This window comes from Macaca nemestrina, chromosome 5 (assembly GCF_043159975.1).
Source record: "Macaca nemestrina isolate mMacNem1 chromosome 5, mMacNem.hap1, whole genome shotgun sequence".
In the NCBI taxonomy this organism is placed as follows: Eukaryota; Metazoa; Chordata; class Mammalia; order Primates; family Cercopithecidae; genus Macaca; species Macaca nemestrina.
Window position 1 is genome coordinate 48,643,553 of NC_092129.1, and position 27,041 is coordinate 48,670,593.

The following is a 27,041-nucleotide window of genomic DNA, read 5'->3' on the forward strand; positions in this document are numbered from 1 at the left end:
CTGGGACTGCCTAATTGATACATTTCTGTTTAAATAAAAAATAAAACCTGTATGTATTTTCTGATTTCTTAGCAATTGGTGGTGCAGGGAAATTCTGTTAGGTGTGGGCTCGTTTCAGTGGGAAGATAGACTGAGCTGTGTCATTTAAAGTGTCTACATTTGATTAGCTAATGACTGTATTTCAAAATATGCTGTGTTTTAAAATGTAGAACTCAAGTGTGAAAAGGTAAGTTCTGATGAATGACAAGTTACTCTTAGTAACATAAAAGTGGACCAAAATTAACATTGAAAGCAATCAGGAAATTTTACCTTTCATCTGGGATTTACCTGGCAATTTGTTTTTATCTGCATATAAATGCAAAATTCACCAGACTTACTGTGAAATAATTTATGGAAAGTTTCAAATGGATTTTAATGGAAAACTGATCCACAAGCAAAATTACAGAAATATCATAGCAATGCCAGTGTCCTGCGTATCTAAAGAAGAGTTAATATTCTTCCCATGCTACTCAAAAGCGGGTGACAGTGGTCCTCACATTCATGATTTAAGAGAAGTACAATGGCACATTGGCCACCTGTGCCAACATATGGTTTCTAATTGCAAGTGTGGTTTATGATAGGGGAAAAATAGGCTGTTCTTAATTGCTTCAGAGAGAAAGTAGAATTTTTGTGGAGCATCAGGGAACTGGATATGTGGGTTGGGAGAGAAAGATCCCACTATATTGTAAGAAAATGAAAACTAGACAGGTAACCACAGAGATGAATTTGAGATGGAAACTTTCGTTTCCTATGTTCATAATAATCAGCCCTTTTATATTTTACAACGTTTAAGTTGTTCAAAGTTAAGCCCTTACATGAGAGTTCAGCGGAAAGTCTTCATGAAGAAGTAAAACCATACTCTCAGTTCCCCTCTGGGTTTGCACTCTGGTTCAAGGAGGGAAGTTGGACAGGAGTAGAATTGAAGTAATAAATATTTTGCTCCTTTACTCTGAATTAGCTTCAAAATCAGTCTGTCTCCTGTATCTCTATCTGTTGTGCTATGGCTGAAAGTAGGGTTAGGAACCACTTTCAGAAGAATCAGTCAGCGCAGGACTTGAATCTCCAATTTTCCCTAGCAATGCGCAGTGTCTGCCCATCTCTGCCCAGATAGTACCTGAAATTACAGTAGACTTCACTAGTGGGAGGAACAGGAGTTATTCCTATTTGTTTGGAAGGAGAACTCATAAGGATTTAGGAATTGATGTCTATTGATTGTCTTTTTTCATTCAGTTTGAGATTTTCCTGGTTCTTAGTGTGTCAAGTGATTTTTGATGGAAACTTGGACATTTTTGTATTATGTTATGTGACTCTAGATCTTGTTTGAAACCTTCTGTTTTAATTGGCATTGTCTGACACCTCTATAGCAGGGGAAGCAGTGGGTGCCACCTTGTCACCCCTACTGGAGGTAAAAAAAATCCCAGTTCTCCACTTGTCCTCTGTTGACACACTATGTATGTGTGTGGGGTGTCCTTGTTAGTGTTGGGCACAGGTAGAATTTCCGGATCCCCATGTGATCTCCCTTGATATCACAGTTGGAGTGGTCTTGTTCCTAGTGTGCAATGATTTGACCACCTCTGTTTTGGGGGGAGGGGAGAGATACCCAGTTATTGCTGGGAAGGGATGGATGTCAGGGCTTCCTACATGGTCTCCACTGACACTGTGGAAGATGCTTCATTATCAGCCGCCAGGCATAAAGGTGCTAGTTTCCTGCTTGGTATTCTCTGACACCACACTAGTGGGGATATTAGGGCTCTTTTTCAGAGCCGCATGAGGGTGGAAATCTAGTAACTCCATTCAGCCTTTGCTAGTACACATGGTCACAGGTTCTTCCATGGTGCTTGGCTGTAGTAGAGCAGTTATTGTCTAAAAGTTTCTTATTTTGCTACTCTGCCCCTTTCCTGGTTATGTGGCTAGAGAGTGAAGATGCTTGTGGTCTGTGCCCATTGGTGTTTCTGGGTTGCTGGCTTCCATGCTTGTTGGCCTTTAGAGGTTTCTGACTTCTTCAGCTATGAGTCTGGGATATTTGAGGCAAAAAGAAAACCCAGGAATCTCACCACCTTGTTGTTTCTTGGGTTCTGAGGTCCCAGGCTTGTCTACCTTCTCTTGGCCTTACAGAATTTTCTTACATTTATATGTAACATCCGTGTGTGTGTGTGTGTGTGTGTGTGTGTGTGTGTTTTAAGTTTTATTTAGCCAGAGGAATAAGAAAAAGTAAGTTTGGGCTGGGTGTGGTGGCTCAGGCCTATAATCCCAGCACTTTGGGAGGCTGAGATGGGTGAATCACTTGAGGTCAGGAGTTCGAGACCAGCCTGACCAATATGGTGAAACACCGTTTCTACTAAAAATACAAAAATTAGCCGGGCGTGGTGGCATGCACCTGTAGTCAGTCCCAGCTGCTCGGGAGGCTGAGGCAGGAGAATTGCTTGAACCCGGGAGGCGGTGGTTGCAGTGAACTGAGATCACGCCACTGCACTCCAGCTTGGGCGACAGAGCAAGACTCTGTCTCAAAAAGAAAAAGTAAGTCTGTTTTATCTTCTTGGAAGCAGAAGTCCTTGCTGTTCAATTTTCGTTTTTATTTGTTTTACTATTACCAATATTATATTAAGAAAGTTTTAAAAATACAGAGAAGATAAAAGAATTGGTATCATGCCCCATATACATATCTACCAGCTGGATTCAACACTTAACATTTTGCTCTATTTTACTTTATTGTGCTTTTATCCATCTGCCTATTCCATCTATCTATCCATTTATTATTTTTGATGGACATCAGTACACTTCACCTCTAAACACTTCAGCATACATGTCATTAATTAGACTTCACTGTCTATTTATGCTTTTTTAAAGGTAAATTTTACATAAAGTGAAATGCAAGAAATTGTAAATTCCATTTAATGAGTTTTGGGTCATCCAACCATTGCTGAGATAATTTCCATCACCCCTATATGTTCCCTCAAGTTTCTTCTCAGGTAATTTCTGCCTCCAAGAAGAAACTACTGTTTTGATTTTTCCTTTTTTTTTTTTTTTTGCCATAATTTCAAGTGCTATTTTATTGATGGAATAATATTATAGTTCATCCATTCTGGCCTGCTTCCAGTTCTTTGCCATTAAAATTTGATAGTTGGTGTAACATAAGTCATTGCTATCTTCCATCAGCCTAGAACACAGTGCAAGCAAGGCAACTTAAGATTTTGTGCATTTCTTCTGAGAAATAAAATAGTGAAGACATACAAAAGCATGTTTTTATCACACACAGTACCCAAATTTTCCACATATTTCTTGTGGTTAGTGTAGTTATCAGTTTCTTTGAAGCTCAAAACCTTTTTTGTAATAAAAGCAAAAGATAGTTTTAGCATTGTAAAAATAGAATTTAGCTTCCTGGCACCAAATTTTATTTTGTGAAAGAGAAACCATGATTTTAACTACACCATAACTGTAATATTCATTACTGAGAATGTCAAACTAGTCTCTGGAGGAACGTCCTGTTTCAGAAATACTTAGAATACTCTATTCCTGTACAAAATATTGATAGGGTTGTTGCAGATGGATTTAGCTGTGTTGCAGACACTCATTTGGCCCCATCTATAATGTAAGTCTCTTGTTTCTAGTCTGTTTCCCCAGAATGATTTTCTAAGTTGGCTGTAATTTCTGATTGACTGGTTTACTGATTGATATGAGGGAAGTCCTACCAGCTGTGAAATGGGACAAGTAAACTTTATGTGAGATTCCAATTAGAGTGGATGTGCTTACCGTTAACAGCCCAGGAACCAATCGATGATGTTGTTTTATTAAAACCTTTTTTACAACCTTTCTCTGTCTATATCTTTCTTTATACAGTTGATGGACTGGACAAAGCTTCTATAGCAAACTCAGATGGCCCCACAGCAGGTTCCCAAACACCTCCCTTCAAGAGAAAGGGGAAACTATCCACCATTGGTAAAATCTTTAAGCCTTGGAAATGGAGGAAAAAGAAGACCAGCGACAAATTTAGAGAAACCTCAGCAGGTATGAGTATCATAACTTGTTAGAAGATGGGATAAATCGTAAAATGGTTTAAAAGGTAGAAAATTATGTATTACAGTGTGTTTTTTCCCAGAAAAAATTTAATCCATATTTGAAATGAATTCTTTATTTTATGGATGAAACAACTTAAGAGTTCTGATTTGCCTTCTTTTTGTACTGACCTTAACTTTCTAATATATTCTCATTTAAAAATATATATTTGTAAATTTATATAAAAAATGGATGGGTGAGGCAAGGGAGTGAAATAGTAGAAAATGATAAGTGGAAATGCTATTCATCAACATTATGATGGCAGGTATCCATTTTTATATACACATGATGTTACATATATATTTAACTAGTTAGACTGTACTATTTATATTAATATATACATATTTAACTAGTAGACTATAGTACTATACATGTAACATTATTTAATTAGTAGTACAGTCTTGTTCATTAATTAAAACTTTTTAAAAAAATGTCTTTTTTGATATATTTATTCTTTAGGAAAGATTAAGTGGCTATATGAAAGAAAAATTTTGTTATATTTGATTTTAGATTTCTATCATATCCTTAGGACAAATAAATGGTCTCTGTCTTAAGAGAGTAGAGGCATAACCCTATTGGTGTGAAAATGTTTGGTTGTTAATTTAGTTTGTAGATTTGTTAAACCTTAAGGAGTTACGTTGCTTAGTGCCTTTCATATCGACTCATGGACGAAGTTGGCTTTAAATCTCAGGCCAGAATTCAGCCCAATTTAAACAAGTGCCAGTGTGAGTGTACTGTGTCTATTATAGAAAAGTGTTTAGTAAGTTCAACGTTCCCCAAGCTTACTGTCCAAGGCAATGCCTTCATCAGAATTCCTCGTTGTACACAGTCTAATATTGTTAGTGGATGTACAGGGACACAGAACGTATCTTATTGGTCTGTACTAAGATAAGAGCTAGGGTTTTGTTCTAGAGCTGTGAAATGAAATTAAAAATACCACACGCAATGCAAGGATATAGAATAGGAGCATCAAAGCTCCCCAAAGAAAATTGTTTCGGATGCATTTGCAGCTATATAGTTTGTTTGAGCATTTTATATTTAACAAGAAATAATGATAAGCTACCTGGAATTTGCTTCAAAATAATCCTGGAGGAGGGTGAGGTAGGTAAGCTTAAGATAAAGGAAGACTGGCAATGGGTTGTTTAAGCTGGGCAGTGGGTCCATGGTGGTTATTATTCTCATTTCTCTGCTTATAGATATTGGAAAATTTCTGTAATAAGAAGATAGAGAAAGAAGAAAAACTTGGCTTAGGGGAAAATAATGCTGGTTTGGTTATTGGGTGCTCTTCAGTACCTAAGTGGCTTTCTGGGTTAGGAGGTGGTGAGAGGTGAGGGACAGGGTGCTGTGCTGTGTGAGGACACCTGGCTGGGTGACTTTGAACAGGGGCGATCAGCCTCAGTTTTCTCACCTGCACAATCAGGGAGTTGAATGTGCTGAACTCGGAGGTGCTTCAGTTCTAGATTCTGTTATTGGTCCCCAGAGACACCCTTACACCTTTGACTCCTTCCAGTCCCTGGCTGGGAATCTTGTTCTCCTGTTTTTTGGTCATGGAAGAAACCTCACTGGCCTTCTTCAAGTGCCTCCCTCTCACATGTGCTTAAGCATTGGGAGAATCTGGCTCTTCACATTACCAAGACTACCCAAGATGGGAGCAGGGCTCCAGATGTAAGGTACGAAAACGAACATAAGTTACAAAACGGTGTATCGTATATTAGTTTTTTTTTTTCACATTGGAGAAAGATGTCATATCTAGAGGAAAACAGATATATTCAGTTGGTACAAAAGTAATTGTGATTTTTGCCATTACTTTTAGTGGCAAAAAACTGCAATTACTTTTGCACAAAACTAGTATTTGGATATAACCAAGAGAAAGTTATTTTCTTCTTTAAAAAATTATCTCAAGCAGTGGAATCGAGCTGTTTGGATATGATCAGGGCTGTTGGCTGTCTGATAATCAATGAAGTACACCTTAGGCAAGACCCACCATATCTTGAGATAAAAAAGAAAGTTCATTTCTTCCAAGAAAAGTAAGTCTTCTATGTTTGTCCTTCTCTTAAACTCCTGGGTTGGTATTCACATGGATATGAACCTTATTGTGTTCTGCCGCACAGTGATAAATACCACTTTTCCTAGAATGGGTTTCTGTTATAGGAGTTCTTAATTGGTAGTAGACAGGATGGAACACTAATTTATTAATGCATTGTAATAACATGTTTACTGTTGTAACTGGAGGTAAGAAGTGTCCCATTCGTAGCCTATCTTGGTGGTCCTTGAGTCAGTTGTATTTTGGAATGTTCATTCTATGTCCAAAGGACATCATGCCCTATAATGCAGGCTGGGCTTATGCCCCAGCTTCCAGTTCTTTAGCCTTGTTTTAAAGCAGAAAGTTTCCAATATCTTCGACTCTGATTTAGGCTGTTCAGTGTCTGGCTCTTAGATTCTAGGACAGGAGAACAGGCCTCTTTTCCATCCACTTCCCCCAGATACCCCTCTTCATTGCTTTTCTTCTCCTGCATGAGAGGTCCCAGCTAAGCTCTAGGTTCTTCTATCCCTTCCCTATATTTAGAACTCAAAATGGCACCTACACCTTTTTTTTCCTCTACATAATCATTTTTTCCCATTTTGATTTGATTTGATTTGATTTGATTTGGTGGGAGGTGAGGATATAAACATCCTTCCTTTGGATTTTTATATATGCTTATATCTCCCCAAAGGTAAGAGGACAAACGCCCTGTCTAAATAAACACAGTTGTTCCTCTAACTTCTCATAGTGTATTACCATCAAGACCAAACTTACTGAAAATCTAACCTATTTCTGCTGCCTTTACTTTCTTCCCACGTTCTCATTCCTTTTCCCACTGCAATCTGTCTCTGTGTTCTGTATTCACCGAGGTTACTCCAAGTCTCCTAACCATTAAATTTAGTGTCATTCTCTTATTTTCATTCATTTCAACCTCTACAACATTTGCTGTCACTGAATAATTAGTCCTGCCTTAATTTCCAAAATACCTCTTCCTTAACTTACAAAAGCTACCATTATCTTGTTTGTCTTTCACTTTTCTTTCTCTCTTTTGCCTTTTCTCTTCATCTTCTCATCTCCCCTAACCCTCTGAGGGAAGGTTGCTATGTGCCTTAGCCCTTCTGTTGCTTTGAATGTGCCCTTCTTTCCCATACCCACATCCTTCAAACTGGCCCAGCCTCCAGCCAATGCCCACGCACATCTACCCAAGCATCTGATGGGTAGCACTACCTGAGAACAACATGTTAACTCAAAATCCATTCATACAGTCTATATGTATTTCCATGGAAAACATGCTAGCTGCCAGGCACTGTTCTAGAAGCCTGGTATTCTGCAGCCAATAAGCAAGTGAGGTTCCTGCCCTCATGGAGCTTTCATTCTAGACAGGTGAGGTACTAATAAATGCTATGATGGACACAGGGAGTGAAGGAAGAGGGAGTGGAAAAGTACTATGTATAAATGCATTCCAACCAAAACAGATTCCCTGCCAACCCCAGCAATCCTTATTACTGTAGACATGGCTTCCTTTGGCATCCAGACTTTGAACCATGGAGTTCTTTGACTCTTCCTGCTCTCACCATCTTCTACATTCTATCAGTTCCTAAAACGTTTGATTTATTTTCTCCTCATGCAAAGTCTTTAACATCAGCCTATCCTGTCAATTCCTGTTGTCTAGTCCTGTCACCTAATGTCTCAATTAGTGCAACATAGCTTTTTTGCTATGCTTATTTGCAGCTAGCTATAGAAATCTGTAGGCCACTAGAGAAGACAGGGAGAGGCAGGGTTCTGGCAGCAAGCCTACCTATGAGGGGAACCTGACCTAGCTGGTGAGGCTGACACAGGAGGTTTGAAATGTCACAGGCTGTCAGGAACCCAAGTGATCAAGATAATAACCTTGTAAGTATCAAGCCAGGCAAATAGAGTGATGAGTATTTCACCACAAAGTGGCACAGGTTCCAACAGGTAGGGTAAATCTCAGAGCATCCAGGTGAGTGATATTAGAAGATTCAGGCAAGCCTCAGTAACCAGGGTGTTCTTTTCTCAGGTAGGAGTATTTAGGTGGGGCAGATGGTGTCTGGTATGGGAATCAGAAAGACTTGAACAGGGCCCTAGTCACCCAGGCTGGCATGCAGTAGTGCTATCACAGCTCACTGCAGCCTCAATCTCCCGGCTTCAAGCAATTCTCCCGCCTCAGCCTCCCAAGCAGCTGGGACCACAGGCACACGCCACGATGCCCAGCTAATTTTTGTACTTTTGTACTGTACTTTTAATAGAGATGGGTGTTCGCCATGTTGCCCGGGCTGGTCTCAAACTCCTGGGCTCAAGCAATCTGCCCACCTCAGCTTCCCAAAGTGCTGAGAGTACAGGCGTGAGCCACCGCGCTCAGCCTACGGCCCTATCCTTTTTTAAAGAACAAGGAAATAGAGCTGTTAACTAGGACAGAAACTTACCAAAGGACTCAGGACAGAAACTTGCTATATAAAGTGGAACACAGGGAATGGATTTAGAGGAGGAGTCCCTAAGATCCTAAGCCTGTGGTGCTGGAGTTACTGTTGCTAGAAATGACATAGCCCAAGAGCTGGGTGAGCAGGGAGATGAGGGCTCCCTCTGGTCAGCAGCAGTAGCCCAACATGTGTGGATCTGGGGACATAGGTGGGCAGATCACCCATCTCCCCTTTTGCCCCCCGCCAGATCCTCTTGGATATCACCATCAGGAAACGTTCCTCAGATGGGACTTTGCTCCTGTCACTTCTTGCTCAAAAAGTGTGACTGGGTCCGCATTGCTTCTTCAGTGAAATCCAGGCTTCTCAGCTCTTCTCAGTTTAACCCAAACTGACATTTTCTTTTCAAGTCGTCCATGGCCTTTGGACTTCAGTCATGCTGGGTCACTGGTTCAGCATGCCCCAAGCCTTCTTGGTCCCCTGGCTTTTTTTCTTGCTCTTTCCTGTTCCTCTGAGCACATCCTTCCTCCAGCTATACCTATTGAAATGCTACCCGTCATTCAAGGGTCAGTAACATGTCTCTTCCTCCTGCAGATACTCTTGACTTTGATTCAGCACCAGCTGATGGTAGCCACCCCTCCTTTGCCTGGACTCCTGTTAGGACATGTTTATTTTAACTTGTTTTCTTGTTTAAGTGTCTGTCTTATGCTTCTAATTTGCTATGTAAAGTATTTAAGGGCAGAGACTATTACACTCACTTTTGCTGCACTTCCCATAGGTTCTTTATGTAATAACTTATACATGGGATGTAATAAAAAAATATGCCTTGAATTGCTGCTTTATTAAATACCCACTATAGCCAAAAATGCAGTACTGGGTGATGTAGGACTTTTTTTTTGTTGTTGTTTTTTTTGGACAGGAGGGCCTCATTCTGTCTCCCAGGCTGGAGTGCAGTGGCACAATCACAGCTCACTGCATCCTCAACCTCCCTGGGCTCAGATGATCCTCCCACCTGAGCCTCCCAAATAGCTGAGACTACAGGCACACAGCACACTCGGCTAATTTTTGTGTGTTTTGTAGAGACAGGGTTTCACTGTGTTGCCAGACTGTTCTCAAACTCCTGGGCTCAAACAATTCATCCTCCTTGGCCTCCCAAAGTGCTGGGATTACAGGCATGAACCATCACACCCTGCCTATGCTTTAGGACTTTATAAAAGAAATTGAAGATTTTAAAAATTATAACAAATTAAAATACTAACCAAAACATGTACTTCACAATTACAGCCATGTACCACTATTAAGAAGCCAATAAAATTAGAAAAAATATTTTCCCTGTCTTTTGTCCTTATTTAAAAGTAAGTTATACTCCTATATAAAGAAAATCAAGACAACTTATCTTCAATAAAAAGGAGACTTTTATTTGTGTTGGGAGTAATAGAAAAAGAATGCCTGTCTAGATTTTTAGGTAGTATTGTTGTCAGTGTTAGCATTCTAGGAATCATACTAAGTTGTAGAGAATCATCTGGTAATATCTTTGATATCCTGAAGGTACTTTGTACTCCCTAATAATAATAATGGCTAATTTTTATTGAATGCTGTTAGGTACCAGGTTCTGCTCCAATAACTGGATTCATATTAACTCACTGAATCATCAGTACAACCTTATGAACTGCAGTCTTTGACGGCTACTATTTTCCCAGTTCTACTGATGAGGAGACTGGGGCTTGCCCAAGAAAACACACCTGGCTCTAGGCAAAGGCAATATTTGAACCTAAGCAATGAAGCCTCATAGCCAGTACTTTCGACCATTCACTAGTTGCATCTCTAAAAGGCGTCTTCCTACCCACATCAGAAAGGACTGATCATAGAAAGGTGGCTCTAATACATCATTTTGCCTCACACACTAGTTTTTGCTGTAAGAAGGATTTTGTCTGAAGAATTACTTTATTTCTACTTGACTGGCCTGCTTTCCACAGTGCACATGTAGAAAAATGGTTGGCAAGGATCAAAATTATGTTTGGTCCTATTAAAGGATAATATTCTCTTGTAACCATAGAGACCTAATGTTGCTATTTGGGATTATTTTCCACATCTAGAAAGTAGGGCAAAGTTAAAGGATTTGCTTAAGGTGATATTTGTTAAGGATTGCTCTGGTTGCATTAATAAATGACAGCATTTTGATTTTACCTATCTTATTCCACTAAAAAGTTGGAAGTGCTTTTTTTTTTTTTTTTTTTGGAAACAGAGTCTCACTCTATCATCCAAGCTGGAGTGCGTATGATCTTGACTCACTGCAACCTCTGCATCCTGAGTTCAAACGATTCTCCTGCCTCAGCCTCCTGAGTAGCTGGGACTACAGGCGTGTGCCATTACACCCAGCTGATTTTTGTATTTTTAGTAGAGACAGGGTTTCACCATGTTGGCCAGACTGGTCTCGAACTCCTGACCTCAGGTGATCCACCTGCCTTGGCCTCCTAACGTCCTGGGATTACAGGCGTGAGCCACCATGCCCGGCCTGGAAGTGCTTTATCATTCACCCTCGTGTCATATTGGAGGAAAAGGAAGGAATCTTTCCCTTTTCCCAGTTTACTGTATCGGGGAGAAGTTATGTAACCAGCCAAAGGCCACACAGCACATCTGGACCCACAGAGGGCTTCTTGCTTTGTGTTCGACACTTCTTTTTTTTTTGAGATGGAGTCTCACTCTGTCCCCAGGCTGGAGTGCAGTAGAGCGATTTCAGCTCACTGCAACCTCCACCTCCCAGGTTCAAGCAATTCTCCTGCCTCAGCCTCCCGAGTAGCTGGGATTACAGGCACACACCACCACACCTGGCTAATTTTTGTATTTTAGTAGAGACGGGGTTTCACCATGTTGGCCAGGCTGGTCTCAAACTCCTGACCTCAGGTGATTCGCCCACCTCAGTCTCCCAGAGCCCTGGGATTATAGGTGTGCACCATAGCATGCACTTTCAGTAATGGTGTGGACACATTGTGATTCTAGGCCTTTACAAACTTTATCTGATAATTTAACTGTTAAAATGCATCCCATTCACAGTTGGTTGTTAATCTTTTTGTTGTTGTTGTTGAGGCAGCATCTCACTGTGTCACCCAAACTGGAGTGGAATGCAGTGGAGTGATCACGGCTCACTGAAGCCTTGACCACCTGGGCTCAAGCAATCCTCTCACCTCAGTCCCCTGAGTCGTTGGGACCACAGGCATGGGCCACCATTCCTGGCTAATTGTTGTGTTATTTGTGGAGATGAGATCTCACTATGTTGCCCAAGCTGGTCTCAAACTCCTGGTCTCAAGCGATTCTCCCATCCTGGCCTCCCAAAGTGTTGGGATTACAGGCATGAGCCACAGCACCTGGCTTGATTGTCAGTCCTGATATCTACTGCCAGCTCCGTGGCTCCTAACGAATTATGAAACTTCATTCTGTACAGTTTTACCAGAAGAGGAGCAGGGTTTAACTATATAATATATGCTTTTTGTTATGGCTTTCTTTCTTCAACTCACATTTGCAAGGCAGATTCTGACCCACCAGCAAACCAAAAGTCAGAAAGCCAGCCTCATGGAGTTCCAGTTTAGAATGGCAGCCCATATGTTAGTATTTTCTGGTGGATACAGTATCGAGTCCTATTGAGACTGCCTTTCTAAGTTGAAATAATAATGCATTATTGCCTCTGTCTGTAAGCAATCCTTAACTTACATATTGGCGGTGTCTCCTGTACTGCGTTTTTAGATTATTTGGAATTATGGGTATGCTCCCAAACTAATTTACAAAATCGAGTTTAATCCATAATATGCCTGAAGCCTGGGACTATTAATATTTGTTCAAATACAGCCAAACACTATTTATTGTTACTATAGTAAAACACTTACGTAATTTTCAATTGAAATTAAGAATTTTTGAGTTGTAAAGGACCTTAGCCGTCTAGTTCGGTCTCTAGGACAGGAATCAGTCCTGTCTCCAGCAGCCCTGATAACATACAGTCATTGAGCTTCTTCCTGAATTCCTTATTCCCAGCTCTAATTGTTGAAGTTTCCTTTTGTCTTGGCCTGAAACAAATTATCTCCAGTCTTTCTAACTAGCCTCTGATGTGTGTGTGTGTGTTTTTGTATCTCCTAATCACATTGTTACATGATCATCTTTCCATCTTTTCTTTAAGTTTATTCATCCCTTTATCTGTTGTCAGTTTCAGAGTTTCTCACCATAGAAGCGTACTAGATTGTGTAGGTCACTCAGTTTTTATGGCATTCCTGGCCCAATGCAGTGTGTGCTAGGGATATGGTCATAAACAAGCCTGACCAGTTCCTTGTGCTCATGGAGTCCACAGGGTGCCCATGCATCTGGCTGTACTTCACGTGTTCTTAGCTATTTTTTAATCCTAAGCTAAAATGATGACTTTTCAAAAAATTCTTACTGTTACTACTTCACCAACCACATTTCCACTATTTAGAATTAAGTCTAGAATAGAATTTCATCTTATTTAAAGAAGAATTTATCAGTAAGAATTAAGTATCTTGTAAATGTCTAGGGAGCTGGAAGTTCCTATGAAAACTCTCTATCACTTTTCTGCTTATTTAATGTTCTCTTTGTGGAAAATATCACCCAGAGCCTCCTAACGGGGTGATCTGTTTTACTTTTTTATAGCAATATATTTTCTGTTCTTTCCCTGTACCCTCATGTGGATATATGTACACATAACATCCACATTTCTTGGATGCTAGTTTCTCCGAAAGCACTAGAAGTCTCTGGCATTGGTTTTTTTCTTTTTCTGTTCTGGCTGCTGTCCTCCATGATGCCTGGTTTTATACCTTTATGTGGGTGTTTTCCTCTCTCTTGAATTCAACTTTAAGGTTCTCTTCAATAGGCCAATTCGGTGAGCATCTTCTTGGCATGTCATTTTTTTCCTACATTTTTTATTTTTAATGAATACATAATTGTTGTACATATTTATGGGGCGTATGTGGTATTTTTATATAAGCATTCAGTGTATAATGTTTAAATCAAGGTAATTGAAATATACATCACCTCAAACATTTATCGTTTCTTTTTGTTAGAAATATTCCAGTTCCACTCTTTTAGTTGTTTTGAGATATACAATATTGTTAGCTCTAGTCACCCCATCGTGCTACTGAACACTAGATCTATTCTTTCTATCTAACTGCACATTTGTACCCCTTAACCATCCCCTCTTTATTCCTTCCTCCCCACTACCCTTCCCAGCTTCTGGTAACTGACATTCGACTCTATGACCATGAGTTGTTTTTTTGTTTTAGCTCCCACATATGAGTGAGAACATCCAACATTTGTCTTTCTGCACCTGGCTTATTTTACTTAACATAATGTCCTTCAGTTCCATCCATGTTGCTACAAATGACAGAATTTTATTGTTTTTATGGCTGAATAGTATTCCATTATGTATATGTACTACATTTTCTTTACCCATTCATCTACTGATGGATACTTAGTTTGATTCCATGTCTTGGCTATTGTGAATAGTCTGGTATCTCATTCCTATTTTCATGTAATGAACCACATGTCTTGTCAGGCTATTATTTGAATGTTACAGTCCAGAAAATCAGATCTTGTCTTCAACACCATCGGTTGAAATGGCTTTTCGCAATTCTTTATCCAGTCTTTTCATATGCCATGATCTCTAGCCAGAAGAGAAGAGAACCACATGTCACCTTCCATGCCTTCCTGTTTTCCACTCAGGACTTCTGACCAGCTAGACCATCCAGATGGCTTCTGAGGAAGACAATTATCCTTATTTTTAAAAACCAGTAGAGGAGGGTTTGAGGAGTTTTGATGTGCCCTCTTTTATGTCCTAAGAAACACACTACAAGAAGGCAGCATTCTTTCTGATTAGCCAGGCAGGTCTGTGCAAGGCTCTCATCTCTAGCACTGGCACCTCATCAAGAGCTCCTCAGTGACCACTTTTGACTTTTCCTGCTGGGTCTGATGAATCCTCCTTGTCATCCATTCATACAGCAAGTATTCACTGAGCTTCTACCCTATGCCCAGATTCTGTTCTAGAGAAACAAGCTCATGAAGCTGGTATTCCAGGGAAGAAATACCAGGGAAGGCTGTTGTGGGGAAAATCAGAGTGTACGTGGAGATCGAGAATGGCGGGTCAGTGAGAGAAGCCAGACACTGGCTCGGAGTCTCTGATATACCACCCTTCTCTATCTTACCTGCTGCTCCATGCCAGATCTACACAGTACATCAATTCTCCCTCTCCTGTGTGTTACCTTTTTTCTCCTATTAACCTCTTGACAGGACATTTTGGTTTTGTCAAGTGGTTGATCTCTTTGTTCTATTTTCTTCCTCAAAACATTTCTTTTTGTGTGGCTTTCTTAACTGCATAATTCTTGCCCAGACTGGAGTGCAGTGGAATGATCTCGGCTCACTGTAGCCTCTGCCTCCCAGCTTCAAGCGATTGTCCTGCCTCAGCATCCCGAGTAGCTGGGATTACAGGTGTGTGAGACCACACTTGTCTAATTTTTGTTTGTTTGTTTGTGTGTTTGTTGTTGTTTTCAGACAGTCTCACTCTGTTGCCCGGGCTGGACTGCAGTGGCACGATCTCGGCTCACTGCAAGCTCCACCTCCTGGGTTCACACCATTCTCCTGCCTCAGCCTCCGGAGTATCTGGGACTACAGGTACCTGCCACCACGCCTGGCTAATTTTTTTGTATTTTTAGTAGAGATGGGATTTCACCCTTTTCGCCAGGATGGTCTTGATCTCCTGACCTAGTGATCCACCCACCTTGGCCTCCCAAAGTGCTGGGAGTACAGGCGTGAGCCACTGTGCCCGGCCTTCCTTTTTTCTTTTTGTGTTTTTGTATTTTTAGTAGAGATTGGATTTCACCATATTGGCCAGGCTTGTCTCAAACTCCTGACCTCAAGTGATCCACCCGCCTCGGCCTCCCAAAGTGCTGGGATTACAGGCATGAGCCACCGCGCCCAGCCTAATTCTTTCATTTTTTTCTAGAAAACATTAATCTTTTCCAGACTAGAGCAAAGGATGATGCAACCCAACTTCTTTCACCTTCCCTTTTAGTGGGAAAGCTGGGTTATATTTATAGATCGCCTCTTGGTGCTTCTCTCCAAGGAAGAAAAATAGAGGTCCCAGCCACGAGTTTCTGCACAGTCCAGACTATGGGGTGTCAGGGTTACCTTTGGTTGTTTTTGGCAGCCCCTCTTGGAAACTTTTCCTGTAAATAGGCCCTCAACAAACTGGGCCTTTAAAAATGGGGCTTTTTTGTTGAGCCCTGGTTTGTGCCAGCTATGCCAATCCCTTGACCTTTCAGAAAACACAAATGGCTTTTTGACTTTTCCAAAATGTTTTCCTGCCTTTCCTCTCTCTTTCATTGTGGACATGGACCAATGAGCCTATAGTTCACTGGAAGATGTATGTATTCATTCTGACAGCTCCAGTGTGAACTCCTGAGATTCTTCTTAGAAGTAGCTGTGGTGTGGCATATGCGGGAGGCAGATGTAAAAAGGTACCATGAACGAGTTCACTTTCTATGACTGAATATGTGATCATGACCTTCTCCAAAGAGGTTATCTCTTGGTCATTCACCATGTGGGTGTTTCCTCTTTGTTTTATATGTGTCTGTGTATATGTGTGTATAGTGCTAAGAATGTTAATATATGTATAGTTTTGCATAATCGCTACCACAGTCAGGATATGTCAGAGTTCTGTCACTCCCCAAATCTCCTTTGCACTTTTTTTTTTTTGTTTTTTGTTTTGAGATACAGTCTTGCTCTGTTGCCCAGGCTTCAGTGCAGTGGCGTAATCTGGGCTCACTGTAACCTCTGCCTCCAGGGTTCAAGCTGTTGTCCTGCCTCAGCTTCCTGAGTAGCTGGGATTACAGGCACACGCCACCATACCTGGCTAATTTTTGTATTTTTAGTTGAGATGGGGTTTCACCATGTTGGTCAGGATGGTCTTGAACTCCTGATCCTGTGATCTGCCCACCTTGGCCTCCCAAAGTGCTGGGATGGATGTGCTGTCTTTTTGTAGTCACACCCTATTCTGCACCCCTTCCCCCAACCCCTAACCTCTGGCAACTACTGGTCTGTTCTTCACCATAGTTTTGTTGTTTCAAGAATGTCATATAAATGGAATCATTCAGTGTGAAATCTTTGGAGACTGGTTTCTTCCACTTTGCAGAGTGACTCATGAGAGCTTCATCCAGGCTGTTGCGTGTATTAATCATTCCATTTTTTGTTGAATAGTATTTCATGGAATAGATGTACCACAGTTTGTTTATCCATACATGAAAGACACATGGGTTGTTTCTAGTTTGGGGTAATTCTAAATAAAACTGCTATAAACATTCTTGTGTAAGTTCTTGTGTGAGCAAAAGCCTTCATTTCTCTAGGGAAAATATGTAGGAATGGGATTTAGGGGTCATATGTTAAATGTGTGTTTAACTTTATAAGCAAATGCCAAACAGTTTTCCAGAGTTATGCATTCCTACAAGTAGTGGAGAAAAGTTTCAGTTGCTCCACATCCTTGTCAACACTTGGTATTGTCATTATTTTTTGTTGTTATGGCAAAAACATTTATCATAAAATTCACCATCTTAACCATTTTTAAATGTGCAGCTCAGTAGTGTTCAATATATTTACATTGTTCTGTAAATAGATCTCCAGAACTTTTTCATCTTGCAGAACTGAAACTCTATACCTATTAGACAACTTCCTTTTTGCCCCCTAGTAACCCATCGTTCTACTTTCTATAACTATGAATTTGACACCTTTGGATCCCTCATATAAGTGGACTCAGATAGTGTTTATCTTTATGTGATTAGTTTATTTCACCTAGCATAATGTCCTCAAGGTTGACAAGATTTCCTTTTTTCAAAGACTGTGTAGTATACTACATTGTTTAAATCCATTCATTGGTCAGTGGACATTTGGACTGCATCCCCCTCTTGGCTATTGTGGATATTGCTGCTTTGAACATAGGTGTGCTGTAATTAGTTTTATGTTAACCATTCTAGTAAGTATGTAGTGGTATTTTGTCCTGGTTTTAATTTGCATTTCCCTAATGGGCTAATGATGTTGAACTTTTTTATTGATACATAATATTTGTGTATATTTATAGGACACATGTGATATTTTGTTCCATGCATATACTGTGTCATGATCAAGTCAGGGTATTTAGGATATCTATCACCTCAAACATTTATCATTTCTACCATTGGGGACATTTCAAATCCTCTCTTCTAGCTATTTTGTAATATACAATACATTGTTGCAATTGCAGTCACCCTACCATGCTATTAAATATTAGAACTTATTTCTTCTATGTAACTGTATGTTTGTACCTATTAATCTGCCTCTCTTTATTCCCTCCCCCACTGACGCCCACACACCCTTTGCAGCCTCTCGTAACTGTCATTCTACTCTCTACTTCTATAAGATCAACTTTTTTTAACTCCCACCTGTGAGTGAGAACATGTATTTGTCTTCCTGTGCCTGGATTATTTTACTTAACATAATTTCTTCCACTTGTATCTATGTTGCTGCAAATGACAGGATTTTTTTTTTTTATGGCCAAACAGCATTCCATTGTGTTTATATAATCATATTTTCTTTATCCATTCATCTTTGATGGACACGTAGGTTGATTGCATATCTTGACCATTGTTAACAGTGCTACAATAAACATGGGCATGCAGGTATCCTTTTGATATATTGAGTTCCATTTTTGGGGGGTGAGTACCTGGTAGCAGAATTGCTGGATCATATGGTGGCTCTATTTTTAGTTTTTTTGAGAAACCTCCATACTGTTTTCTGTAATGACTGTACTAATGTACATTCCTACCAACACTGTGTAAGAGTTCCTATTTCTCTGAATCCTCACCAACATCTGTCATTTTTTGTCTTTTTGATAATAGCCATGCTAACTGAAGTAAGATAATATGTCATTGTGGTTTTGATTTGCATTTCCCTGATGATGTCGTCTTGATAATAGCCATGCTGACTGAAGTAAGATAATGTGTCATTATGGTTTTGATTTTCATTTCCCTGATGTTTAGTGGTTTTTTCGTATACCTGTTGCCATTTGTGTGTGTTTTTGAAAAATGTCTATTCCTATCTTTTGCCCACATTTTAACAGGATTATTTGGTGTTTTCTTGTTGAGTTATTTGAGTTCCCTGTACATACCTCAACATATTAAAGCCCTTATATGACAAACCAACAGCTAATATAATGCTGAATGGGGAAAAGTTAAAAGCCTTTCCTCTAAGAACTGGAACAAGACAAGGATGCCCACTTTTACCACTCCTATTGAACTGGAAGTCCTAGCCGAGCAATTAGGCAAGAGAAAGAAATAAAAGGCATCCAGATTGGAAAAGAGAAAGACAAACTTTGCAGATGACATGATCTTATATCTAGAAACTCTTAGATCTGATAAACAAATTCAGTAAAGTTACAAGATACAAAATCAACATAAAAATCAGTGGTGCCTCTTTTCTTTCTTTCTTTCCTTTTTTTTTTTTTTTTTTTTTTTTTTTGAGACAGGGTGTTACTCTGTCACTTAGGTTGGAGTGCTGCATAGATGCTTACTACAGCATCTACCTCCAGGGCTCAGGTGATCCTCCCACCTCAGCCTCCCGAGTAGCTGGGACTACAGGAGCACATCACCACACCTGGCTAGTTTTTTATATTTTTTTTTTTTGTAGAGACAGGGTTTCACTATGTTACCCAAGCTGGTTTCAAACTCCTGGGCTCAAGTGATCCACCAGTCTCATGACATTTTTCACAGACATAGAAAAATTTGTATGGAACTAAAATAGAGCCCAAACAGCCAAAGCAATCCCTGAGCAAAAAGAAGAAAGCTGGAAGCATCATATTACCTGACTTCAAAATATATTACAAGGCTATGGTAACCAAAACAGCATGGTATTTGTATAAAAACAGACACATAGACCAATGGAATAGAATGGAGAACCCAGAAATAAATCTACATATTTACAGCCAATTGATTTTTGACAAAGGTGCCAAGAATATAGATTAGGGAAAGAACATCCTCTTCAATAAATGGTGCTGGAAAAAGTGAATATCCAAACACAAAAGAAAGAAAATAGACACCTATGTCTCACAGTGTATAAAAATCAATGCAAAATGGATTAAAGACTTAAACAGAATACCTAAAACTATGAAACTACTAGAGGAAAACATAGGGGAAACAATCTAAAGCATCAGTCTAGGCAAAGATTTTATGTCTAAGACCTCAAAAGTACAGGCAACAAAACAAAAAAGGACAAATTTGACTATATTAAACTACTAATAAAAAGTTTCTACTCAGCAAAGGAAATAGTCAACAGAGTGAAGAGACAGTCTGTGGAATGGGAGAAAATATTTGCAAAATATTCATCCAAGAATGAACTTCTTTTCATGTATGTATCTGCCATCCATTTATCCTCTTTGATAAAGTTTCTATTCAGGTCTTTTGCCTATTTTTTAATTGGCTTATTTGTTTTCTTACTGGTGAATTTTGAGAGTTCTTTATATATTCTAGATACAAGTTATTTGTTGGATATGTGATTTGCAAATATTTTTTTCCACTCTGTAGATTGTCTTTTCATTCTTATAACAGTACCTTTTGTAGAGGAAAAATTTTTAATTTTGATGAAATCCACCATATCAGCTTCTTTTAAAATAGATTATGCTTTTGGTCTCTTGTCATGCCTAACCCCAGGTCACAAAGATTTTTATCCTATGTTTTCTTCTAAATGTTTTTATAGTTTTATGTTTTACATTTAGATCTATGATCAGTTTTAGGATCATTTTTATGCAAGGAGTGAGGCTGGTTTTGGGTCAAGGCTGTTTTTTTGCATGTAAATGTCTAGTTATTTCAATATCATTTGTTGAAAAGATCATCATTTTTCTATTAAGTTGCCTTTGCACTGTTTTAAAAATCAATAAGCATATATTGTTCTTCCATATACTCTCTTTGGTAAAAGTCTTTTGAAGTCTTTTGATCCATTTTTACTGAGTAGTTTGTTTTCTTAATGTTGAGTTTTGAGAGTGTTATATCTTCTAGGTTCAGTGCCCTTGTCAGATATGTAACTTAGTGATATTTTCTGCCAGGCTCTAGTAGCTTGTCTTTCCGTTTTTTAACAGTGTCTTTTAAGAGCAAAGGCTCTTAAGTACAATTTTTTTTCTCTTTTCAGATCATGCTTTTGGTGTCATGTGTAAGAAATTTCAACAGCATTTGTTGAAACAACTATCATTTCCCCATTGAATTACCTTTACACCTTTGTTCAAAAATTAATCGGCAACATATTTGTGGTCTATTTCCAGACTCACTACTTTATTCTCTTAATCTGTGTCTATTCTTTCACCAATATCACACTATCTTGATTATAGCTTTGTAAGTCTGAAAATTAGGCAGTGAGATTTTCTAACCTTATTCTTCATTTAAAATTGTTTTAACTAATCTAGTTTGTTTGGCTTTCATTTAAATTTTAGAACCAACTTGTTTTTATTGTTGAAAAGTTACTGCTGGAGTACTTTTTTTTGGCTAGGATTTTTATTTAAACTGCATTAAATCTATGCTGCAGTTTGGGTAGAATTGATATCTATACCATGTTGAACTTTCTAATTTATGAACTGATATGCCTTTCAATTTGATTAGCTCTTCCATTTTTTTATTAGCATTTTGAAGTTTTTAGAAAACAGTATTACGTTTATACCTAAGTATTTGTTTTCTTTATTTTTTAGCTACTGTAAATGATATATATTTTTAAATGTCAATTTCCAGTTGTTTCTTGTATCACGCTACCTTACTAAACTCACTTATCAGTTCTAGTAGTTCTATTGAAAATACCTTAGGATTTTCTACATGGACAATTATATCATCTGTGAATAGGAATCATTTTATTTCTTCCATTCTAACCTGCATGCTTTTTATTATTTTCTTCCCTTTTTTTCACCATCTGGGACTTCTACTACAATGGTAAACAGGAGTGGTGAAGGAGACATCCATGCCTTGTTCCTATTCTTAGGGGGAAAGCATTCATTAAGTATGATGTTAGTGTAAGGTTTTTTTTTGTTTGTTTGTTTGAGACGGAGTCTTGCTCTGTCGCCCAGGTTGGAGTGCAGTGGCGCGATCTTGGCTCACTGCAACCTCCGCCTCTTGGGTTCAGGCGATTCTCCTACTTCAACCTCCTGAGTAGCCGGGATTACAGGCACGTGCCACTGTGCCTGGCTGATTTTTGTTTTTTTAGTAGAGACGGGGTTTCACTGTGTGGGCTAGGCTGGTCTGGAACTCCTGACATCGTGATCCGCCTGCCTCAGCCGTCAAAAGTGCTGAGATTACAGGCGTGAGCCACCGCGCCCGGCCCAGTTGAAGATTTTTATACATGCCCTTTTTTACTAGGTTGAGGAAATTCCTTTTTGTTCCTGACTTTCTAAAAGTATTTATTAGGAATAGATATTGGATTTCTCAAATACTTTTTTTCTGGATCAATTGATGTGGTCATTTGGGTTTTTTCTTTAGACCACTATTATGGTTGATTACATTGGCAGATTTTTGAATTTTGAACCAGTTTTTTACATCCTTAGGATAAGCCCCACTGTGTTTTTTTGTTTGTTTGTTTGTTTTTGAGATGGAGTTTCACTCTTGTTGCCCAGGCTGGAGTGCAATGGCACAATCTCGGCTCACAGCAGCCTCCGCCTCCTGGGTTCAAGCGATTCTCCTGCCTCAGCCTTTGGAGCAGCTGAGATTACAGGCATGCGCCACCACGCCCTGCTAATTCTGTATTTTTAGTAGAGATGGGGTTTCTCCATGTTGGTCAGTCTGGTCTCGAACTCCTGACCTCAGGTGATCCACCTGCCTTGGCCTCCCAAAGTGCTGGGATTACAGGCGTGAGCCACCGCACCCGGCCAGCCCCACTGTGTTGTGGTGTAGTATTCTTTTTATATGTTGCTAGATTTTATTGAATAATATTTTGTTGAGGATTCATGGTATTGGTCTGTAGTGTTCTTGCACCATCTTTGTCTAGGTTTGATATCAGGGCAACACCAACTTTATACAATCAGTTGGCAACTGTTCCCTCCTCTTCTGTTTCTGAAAGAGATTGTGCAGAATTGTTGTTATTTTCTTCTTGAAATGTTTGGTAGAATAAACAGTAAAACATTATGGACCTGAAGATTTCTCTTTCGAAAGGATTTTAAATAGCATATTCAATTTCTTTTGTAGTTATAGGACCATTCAGGTTATCTCTTTTAACTTGGGTAAGTTTAAGCAGGCCCTCTGGTTCTTTGAAATGGAAAAGAAAGTGAAACTTTTCCTCTAGATTTCTTTATGGTTAACCAACTGCCTTATCTCCTTCAATGAAGTCTATGTGCGACTGCTACTTTCTAGGTGAGATCTGGATTATTATATTTCAAATCTCTCCTCTCCCCCAGCATTCTTTAAATTAAATGGCCTTGTTGACATATAATTGATATACCAAACAGTTCACCCATTTAACATGTGCAACTCAATAGGTTTTAGTAATATTCATAAGTTGTGAAACCATCACCACAATCAATTTTAAACATTTCCATCACTCTAGAAAGAAATCCCATACTCATTGGCAGTCATTCCCCATTTCACCAATCTCCCAGCTCTACTTTCTATCTCTGTGGTTTGCCTGTTCTTGATATCTCATATAAATGAAATCAGAAAATACATATATGGTCTTTTATGACTGGTATCTTTCACTTAGGAAGCTTTCATTGGTCATCCATGTTGTAGCGTGTATCAGTACATCATTTCATTATCAAATACTAAACATTCCATTGTATAAATATACCACATTTTATTTATTCATCAGTTGCTGGACATTGGATTTGTTTCTATTTGTGGCTATCATGAATAATGTTGCTGTGTGCATTTGTATGTAAGTTTTTGTGTACGTATATGTTTTCACTTCTCTTGGTTTCATTTCTCTTGGTTATATACCTAGAAATGGAATTGCTTAGTCATGTGGTAATTCAATGTTTCACATTTTGAGGAACTGCCAGACTGTGTTTCAATGTGGCCACACCACTTTATATTCCTACTAACAGTGTATGAGCATTCTAATTTCTCTACACTCCAGCCAACATTTGTTACTACCTGTCTTTTTTATTATTGCTATCCTGGTGGGTTTGCCCAGCACTTTTGATTCCTCCTTGTCTTTTCTTTTCTGATTTATTTATTTATTTGAGGCAGGGTCTTGCTCATTCACCCAGGCTGGAGTGCAGTGGTGTGATCATTTCTACGCAGCCTCTAACTCCTGGGCTCAAAGCAATCCTGCCTCAGCCTCCCAAGTTGCTAGGACTAAAGGCATGCACTACAATACCCTGCTTAATTTTTAAAAATTTGTTTTTCATAGAGATGGAGTCTTGCTCAGTTGCCCAGGCTGGGTGTCCAACTGCCTTCAAGTGATTGTCCTACCTTGACCTCCCAAAGTGCTGGGATTATAGATGTGAGCCACCATGCCTAGCCTGGTTCCTCCTCTTTTTCAACCTTACTTTTTTCATTTTCCGTAGCACATTTTACCATCTAACATTTATAAATTATTTTTATTGTTTATTATCTGACGCCACTTCCTAGTAGATTATAAATTCCATGAGAACAGGGATTTTTGTTTTCTTCTTTGGTGAGATCTCAGAGGAACTTGTATAGTGCCTGGCTTATGTTAAACATTCAGTAAATGTATATTGAATGAACGAATGAATGAATGAATGGCTCTTGATGGACCTTATCCCATCCTATATATGGAGCACTTGCAAGTGAATCTTTTCGATTTGGAAAGTGCCGGATTTAGGGCGAGGGGTAGGGAATGATTGTGCTTGTTTTCAATCCTTCTTTAGTGTTCATATCACTGAGAGTTGCTTTAAACAGCCTCAAGAAACCCTGAAAAGCCCTAATAGACTAAATGAATATTTTACCAATTTAGTGGGTAGGATGGGGAGCTATTCTCTCATGAATGGATACTGACCTTAAGTAACTGTGACTGTTCTGTATGGCAGCATTGCAAAAGTCAATGTGGGAACATCATTGTCAAAAAAGGAAGTGGGGTGGGGGTTGTATTTTAATTCAACCATTTGTGTTTTTGTATATTTCACAACAAAACCTAATCAGACCAAATGAATGCTAGAAATTCTGTGGGCAAGAGATATTATATAATAATTTTATTGGCCGGGCTTGGTGGCTCAAGCCTGTAATCCCAGCACTTTGGGAGACTGAGATGGGCGGATCACGAGGTGAGGAGATCGAGACCATCCTGGCTAACCCAGTGAAACCCCGTCTCTACTAAAAAATACAAAAAAAAAAACTAGCCGGGCGAGGTGGCGGGCGCCTGTAGTCCCAGCTACTCGAGAGGCTGAAGCAGGAGAATGGCGTAAACCCGGGAGACGGAGCTTGCAGTGAGCTGAGATCTGGCCACTGCACTCCAGCCTGGGCGACAGAGCGAGACTCCGTCTCAAAAATAATAATAATAATAATAATAATAATAATAATAATAATAATTTTATTATGCATGCTTTAAAAAAAATCTTCTATTGTTTTCCTAAAGGTATATAATTGTGTTAAAACAGATTTCCTCTATGTGCTCTAAATATAAAGGAGACTAATTTTTTCTCTCCTTTTTTTCTCCCAGTAGAATGGATTTTTTTCTTGGTTCAATCTTTTTATACGTAGGTGGATGGAAAGACTCATTATGGCCCATCTTTTTATTCATGGATCATTTATTATTAATTATAGGTCTATTCTAGTGGTAAAATCCATTTATGGGAAAGAGTAATAGAATATGAGTGCTAACTTTTTGTGCATTTGTCATAATTGAAGTTAGTGGTTTTATAAATATGGGCTCCTTCCACCATGGGTTTAGAATAGCCCAGCTGCACAATAAAGAGCCTAACCATCAGGGCCTACCTCTTACAGATCAATAAAACCATGAAATCTTTTTTTATAAATGGAGTTGAGGAGTCTCCCTTGCTTCCTGTACCTTCTGGAAAGTGGGATACTGTGTTTAATCCAAGCCGAGCTCTGGATTTAAATGGGTTGCACCACAGACCTGACTAGTATCTCAAGCCTCCTGTCTTTTCCAGGGGGAGTTAGGCTTTTCTAGTGAATTCAGATAAGCAAGGCATTTTCACTGAGCATTCTGTGAAAACATTCTCAAATGAGACATGGATGCTACTGATTTTGCTGATTTCTGATTACAAATGACACATTTTTAAAATCACACGCATTAGAATGAATTGCAGAATTGTTAACTTGCTTTCCCTTTTTTCTTCATCACATTTGATTCCTAAGGGGGATGTGGAGAAAAGGAACACTGTTCCCACCCACATCTTAATTAAATAAGGCCTCCATTGGGTTGAGACAAAGTGGGTTTGTATTGCTTTAAGAGAGGATCCGATTGTTTATATCCCTTGCTTGGGTGGATAATTTCCTAATTTCATTTTCCTTTGGAGTGGTGCCACTTTAAACACTTTTAAAGGTACTACAGAAACCCTTCTGGCCTGGGTCAGAGAATTCATGTCAGGAAAGTCCATTATTTTATTTCCTTTGCATATTATTTCCCTTTGTGGTTTTGTTTTGTCTTTTTCATCCTGTGATATGAATCTGGTACTTATCACTGAGGGTTAAGTCCTGGAAAGTGACTGTTTTTTGGCCTACATATTTTCCTGATTTGTTTCTCACTTAGAATATAAGATGCAATCTTAATTTTTACTTCTTTTGTGTTAGGTGTTTTCTCATCTAGACTTATAACACTTTTTGTCCGAAGGTTTCTCCAACTGATTCCCAAGCCTACACTCTAACTTTTGAAACTGGTACTTATAAAGTTTCCTTTATTCCAAAGTATAAGTGTTTACTTAGTACCTATAAGACAGGGTATAAGAGGCTACCTACAAAAATACAAGATAATAAAAAACATGATTGGAAGGAAGACTAGATATTAGAAAATTATTAGAAAACTCATGCATTATCATGATGAAAATTCTTTCTCATCTATTTTTCATTTCAGCATTTATAGAAATCGATAGTCCAATAATATTTTACAATTTGATTTTTTAAAAAAATCCATAACGTAAATTTACCATCTTAGCCATTTTAGGCTTACAGTTCAGTAGTGTTAAGTGTATTCACATCGTTGTACAACAGACCTCCAGAACCTTTTCATCTTGCAAAATGGAGACTCTGTGCCCGTTCAACAACTTCCCATTTCCACCCCCTACACTTACCCTCTGTAATGTTTTTTTAAAAAAACCTTAGATGAATCAAATGCAAAACATTACTGACTTCAATTAAAGTTTAATCACCTGTGTTAAATAAGATAGTGACATATTGCTGGCATATGGTAGTCTTTTCTTTTTTCCGAGTGTTTCATTTCAATTCAATGCTAAAATGTTCAAATTAGTTACTACCCCATGAGGCTTGAAAATGTTCCCTTTGGGTAATTTGGGTAATTTCTGTAGG

General features: G+C 39.0%; 1 protein-coding gene across 7 annotated transcripts in view; it reads left to right on the forward strand.

The window, feature by feature from the left end:
- The window catches only part of LOC105465759 (phosphatase and actin regulator 2), a 300,918-nt gene that overhangs the window by 171,310 nt on the left and 102,567 nt on the right, over nucleotides 1-27,041 (forward strand). For all 7 annotated transcript variants that reach the window (XM_071096527.1, XM_071096528.1, XM_024787892.2 and 4 more), the window contains exon 2: nucleotides 3,877-4,044. In XM_071096527.1, the coding sequence (XP_070952628.1) occupies nucleotides 3,877-4,044 (168 nt within the window). The remainder of the gene's footprint in view (nucleotides 1-3,876; nucleotides 4,045-27,041) is intronic.